Source organism: Marmota flaviventris, chromosome 1, assembly GCF_047511675.1.
Source record: "Marmota flaviventris isolate mMarFla1 chromosome 1, mMarFla1.hap1, whole genome shotgun sequence".
Lineage (NCBI taxonomy): Eukaryota > Metazoa > Chordata > Mammalia > Rodentia > Sciuridae > Marmota > Marmota flaviventris.
The window spans coordinates 75,280,187-75,286,186 of NC_092498.1; the positions used below are offsets into that span (position 1 = coordinate 75,280,187).

The following is a 6,000-nucleotide window of genomic DNA, read 5'->3' on the forward strand; positions in this document are numbered from 1 at the left end:
TAAGTATGTTTCCATTTATTTTTTGGCTATGGCAATTTATTACACAAGCAGACATTCTAATTGTTTGATACACTTTGCTTTTGAATTATATGGAAAACTTCTTGGGAGAAAAAAAGTCTAGAACATCTCATGTCATGTTGACTATTTAAAAAGGGAAGTAAATGCAATGTTCGTGGAACCGGAACTATTTTTTTTTTTTTTAATTCTCGGTTAATGTGTATGTAATATGCCTTCTCATGAAATCCATTCTAATAATGTGCTTTCCCCCACTGTGTCACTTTTCATTACCAGTTCACGGAATACTTACTAAACTTAGTCTCAGTTCATTGCAATTTTTACATTTATAAAAATGTTTATCACCCCGTTTGAGCAATTCCACAAATTGGTTAATTCAAGCATTCTTCCATATAAAGATGATCCTCTGCATATAATAGTTAGACTTAAACATTTTTTTTTTTTTTTTTACTTTATGTTGTTGGTGAAAAAGTGACACAAACTCAGGAAAAGCCCCACCTCAAAATCTGAATTTTGATCTTATCCCTGGCTAACAATAGGTGGTATAATACTCTCTGGCAATGCTGGGCAGTGGCAATGAGCTATAGCTCCAATCAGCCATGTGATCACAAAGATAAAAAAGCCATATATTCTACTGCATACTGTGTTACAAAAATATAATGTTTGTTTGAGTTTGTTTTTAAGTTGCCATGTTTTCAACTAACAATGGGTTCATTGGGATACAACCACATTGTAAGCCAAACTATACCCCCATATTCCTTAAATAATAAAATACAGTTGGCTGCTTATATTTAATACTTCAGAAGAAATGTCCCTCTGCTTATCAATTCAAATGGAGTTTCTGTATCTGATAAAGAGTAATTACAGATGATACTTTAGCTATCATAGCAATAATGTGCCTATTTTATATTAATGCTTCCATAGGCATTTTTCTTAAGCGTACCTAAACACTAGAGAATATACTTTAAAAATACAGTCAAGTATTATCATAATTAAAACCCAACTCAATGTTTCTTTACTTAAAGGATCTTATCACCATAATCCCCCATCCTCCAAGTCAAATCTGTACCTAAATTAGACTTTTTTCTCTCTCTCCTCCTCATTTCTCATATTTGATCATTTCCCAAGCTCTTCTCTGCTAGTTTCAATGTTACAATATCTGAATCACTAATTTTCTTATCATCTTTCATAATCCACATTAGTCTACACCAAGAGCTGGCTAACTGGTCCAACTCTAGTCTCTTTCCATTAGTATTACTCAAGTTTGGATGCTAAGTATTTCCCAAAGGTCATGAGTATAAAGCTTAGTCATTAGCTGGGCACTACTGCTGGTTGGTAGAAATTTTAAGAGGTGGGAATTAATGGGAGGTTTTGTGGTCACTGAGGAGCATGCCCTTGAATGGGTAATGAAACCCCCCTAGCCCCTTCATCTTTTCTTTTTAACTTCCCAGCCATCAGATGAATGACTTTGCCCTGCCATGTACTCCTCACCATGACTTGCTGCCTCGAACAGGGCCAAAAGTAATGGGTTCCACTGTGCATTGAAACCTCCCAAGATGTGAGCCAAAATAAACCCTTCTTCTTATAAACTTATTACCTCAGCTATTTGTTTTAATAACAAAAAAATTGACAAACCAAACCCCAAAACATTTTCTCAGTCGCAAAATTAAACTTCTTGAAGCATACTAGTATTCCCGTCACTCTACCATTTATAATCCTACAATGATACTTCACTGCCTGATTCTAGTTTAATCTTATGCATTTTGATTCATTTTTATGACTTTAACTCCACTTAACCTCAATTTGTGATGTGACTTATCTCCCTTCCTCAAAAGTATGGTCAACTTTTCTTTTTTTCCCTACCATTTGCTTTGTCTTTCACCTTAAACCAAATTTTTAAGTTACTTTAAAAATCTGACTTTTTCCACAAAGACTTTCCTATTCTTTCCCACCTCTGAGTGAAATCCAAAGCACCATATGGAGTACTTAGCATTATTCCAGGAGCATAATATGTACCCTGTAAACGAGATACTATTCACTACTTTAATCACATTTACTTTTTTATGTTCTAAATTCCTCTTTTGCATTTAACCTTTTCCTCTTCTTTGCCTTCATATTATTCAACTCATACACAATGCTCATCTATATGCCACACTCTCTCTCTGCATGAGTAGCACCAGATGCTTTGATTTTTGCCTCTTTTACTGCTGTGTGCTACTGGTTCTTTTCTTTGTTCCATTTCTTTATTCTGACAATCACAATGTTATTCCCTCTACTCTCAACATTGTTATTACATCTATGCCTTTTTTTTCTACTTATCCTCCCAGCCTTTTATTATTTCCTATTTATTATTTGCTTTTTTTCTCTCTTGAGTACCTTGACCCAACTGCTGTTCATATTTAAGGCCTAAATTTGCTTTAGGAAGAATGATGTATTTCTGAAAATCTATAATAAACACAAAGTTCTTATAAATAAAATCATACTGCCCATACATTTAAAAAAAAACTTGTGTTAAAATACCATTTTATGCATTGAATTATCATGTCCTATAATTGTTACTAATACACACAATGACAGGTTGGCTTAAGGTCTTGACAAGTTCTCTGTCTTTGCAGTCTCTCATTGTAGTGCTCTAATGTAACTATGACTCCCTACTTCCAGTCCTTTTGAAATGATAGGTTAACAAAAAGAAAAGATGAGTCAGGCCTTATGGACTCAAGCCCTTTACTGCCTTTTCCTTCTCATTACTGTCTTTGTGTTCCTGTTGGTGCTCTACTTTCCTACTATAGTATCACCAGTTTCTATTCTGCCAGTGTGTCTTTGTTTTGCTTCTACTACAGGTGGAGTGTTCCCCAAGCTTAGTTTTGAGTCGCAGAGCCTGTTTTTTTTTTTTTTCTTCTAGATTTGATATTTATCTTTTCCTTTCTCTCATGCCAAAAATGTAGTCATGAGTCAGCCTACTTGTGAACACAAGACAGATCTGCACCTGTACATATTTCTGATATACAGTATCTATGATCTTTTCTTATAAATGAATGATACCTTTTTTAACAAAAGAGCCAAGAAGTCATATTATCAATGTGAATACTTACACTCAGCATATTTCTGAAGTTGGGAAAATTCTGAGGGGCTGAGGTGGGCCCATTTTTCCTGATTTGTCATGGTGGAGATAAGTTCTCTTTCATACCAGGAAAGGGATTCTTTATTCAGGTGTTGGGCAGAACTCTATGCTTCAAAGATCCCAAGTGGCATGTTTCATGATGAAATATATGAAGCTTTCAAAACACACAATCTGTCCACATAAAACTGCTGTAGATGTTTGTAGTTTCAATAATGTGTTAAAGCACTGAGAAAAGAAAAACATAAAAATCAAAAGATTAGCATTATTGCCCCAAGGAAAAAAGTTAGCAAGTTATAAAATAGAAAGGATTGTCAATTTTGAAATCATATATTTCAAAGTTATTTTGAATAACCTTTAATTGCTTTTTCATTCTTTAATGGCATTTTAATACATAGTTCCTAATCATTTACATGAATGAAATTAAAACAAAATGTAAAGGAGTCAAAATAAGCACTATCACCTCCTAAGTATACAATTTCTAATTTACTAGATTTCCAGCAATTATTTGGAATGGAGTTCAGCTATAGCATGTACATTTGCCATCATGCAAGTAAATTCTGGGATTCTTGTAACATTTTTCTAGCTATCAAATGAAGACAATAACTTTAGTTTTAAAAATCGCAATACATTTGCCAAATTAAAGCAATTCCAAATGTTTGAAAGCCTTGCTTAATGATAGTAGATGATTCTAGGGTGAATCATGTTTTTAAATAAATACTTAGGTTGTCATGGACTTAGATTCACTGGCAAATCTGTAAAGACAAAGTGAAAACCCATCTGGTTTCAACTTTTTTATCAGAGACTATAATCAATTGTTCAGCAATCAACCCAACTAGCACTGTAATCTTTAAAGAAAATGAAGTATTTAGAAGAAATTGCTTAGTTTCTGAAATTGCATCACTGAAAGGCTTATTTATACAGTGACATTAGCTAATGTCAGACTGTTTATTCAGACAAGGCTCATTTGGTTTTAGGCCCTTGCCTTTGCTTACCATCTCTTTATTGTTCTACAGTATCAATCCCAGGACCCCAAAGTCACATCTTTATTACCTTGTTTTTAACAAGAATAAATAAATAAATGAGTAAAAATAAATTTAAACCTGTTCTTTTTGGTCTTATTTGTTCAGGGTTCCTGTACTCAGCTTTGTAAGGTGGTAGTTTGTTACTTAATGAATGAAGAAGAGTGATCTTAGTGTGTTAACGGAAGATAAATTGCAAAGCAAACTGAAACAAATGGGGACATGTGATGGACATTTCTTGAGTCATCCACCCAGTTTCTTTCTGCAGATTCCATTCGTCACACTGATTTCATCCTAACATTTTGCTTCTCTTCAGTTACACGCAGTTTGGGTATAAAACGACTTGTTCTGCCCTCCCCTATCCAAAGAGGGACAGATGATTCAGTCACATTTGGCACATTACAGTCTCCTGGGGCTTTAAATGTGGAGTGCAGAGTGATTCAAGGACAGGGTGAAAGAAGTTGTAACGAACTCATTACAGAAATAATTGGATACCTTTGCCTGTCTGAGCCTGGATCTCCAGCTATCTTGTCCTTTCCAGAAGTTAGTGATATTCTTTAATAAAGGATTAAATGTGGCCAGGCGAGATGGTGCACGCATGTAATCCAAATGGCTTGGGAAGCTGAGCCAGGAGGATTGTGAATTCAAAGACAGCCCCAGCAAATTAGCAAGGCCCTAAGCAACTTAGTGAGTTTATATATATATATATATATACATGTATATATATATATATATATATATATATATATATATACATGTATATATATATATATACATATATATATATATATGTATATATATATATATATATATATATATACATATATATATATATATATATAGAGAGAGAGAGAGAGAGAGAGAGGGAGGGAGGGAGAGGGAGAGGGGTGGCACCTGGGTCCAATTCCTGGAGCCAAAAAAAAAAAAAAGAGAATAAATATAGATATATGCCAAGATACCAGGCTGTGCTCCATACATATGATATGTTCAAATATTATCTTGACAAGTAAGGTAACTAACACTAAGTGACTGGAATCTGGTAGGTGTGGCAGAGACTGCTGGAAGTCCCCTCAATATCCATTCTCCCTTGCTTCCTTGGTAACAAAACCTTAATTTTATTCAGTGAATATATATCTATCAAAATGACTATACCTAGGTTCTGTGCATGGAAAAGTGGCCAATAATCATGTAAGTAGATATTGGTTGAGGCATACAGAAATTTTCCATTAGAATAAAAAGTTAGGAAGTGTCCTTTTAAATATTTTTATGTCTTCCTCTAGCTACCTACCAGAAATGTTGACAAGTTTGCTATAAATATAGTAATTTCTTTTGTTATTGGTAATAATAAAGAAAATTGAGAAGGGAAGCCAGGGGCTAAGCATAGTGAAGCCCAATAAGATAGACCTGGTAGGCAAACAATTAACAGCAAAATAAATTTGGGCCACTTCCTGTTTTTCTAAATAAAGTTTTCTTGGAGCAGAGCCATATTCATTAGAGAAACCCTCAAAAGACCAGATTTTGAAAGTATGCTTAGTAAAGAAGTCAGGGCACTATCCTGAAGGCAGTAACGAAGAATGAAAAGACTACTAGAAAAGAAAAAATAAAGTCAGAAACCTGATCAAACTTGCATTTTGGAAAACAGGTCAATATCTAAATTTATTTTTTTCTCTGTCTTCTGTTATTAAAATAGCTTCTTAACAGCTTCTTGAACTCTCTCCTTTCTTTAACCCGGCCAATTCTCATATTCCATTTGTTTTTCTTGAATGGTCATAAACTAAAGTGACTCCAGAGGCCTGATGACTTACCAACAAGTTAATTAATAAATTATAGTAGTAATGATAATCA

The 6,000-nt window shown here is 34.1% G+C and overlaps 1 protein-coding gene across 6 annotated transcripts in view; it reads right to left on the minus strand.

The window, feature by feature from the left end:
- Positions 1-3,189, minus strand: part of Dgkb (diacylglycerol kinase beta) — a 618,799-nt gene extending 615,610 nt beyond the window's left edge. For all 6 annotated transcript variants that reach the window (XM_071607991.1, XM_027932698.3, XM_027932697.3 and 3 more), the window contains exon 1: positions 3,108-3,189. In XM_071607991.1, the coding sequence (XP_071464092.1) occupies positions 3,108-3,177 (70 nt within the window). In that variant the 5' untranslated portion in view covers positions 3,178-3,189. The remainder of the gene's footprint in view (positions 1-3,107) is intronic.
- Positions 3,190-6,000: the final 2,811 nt, after the last annotated feature.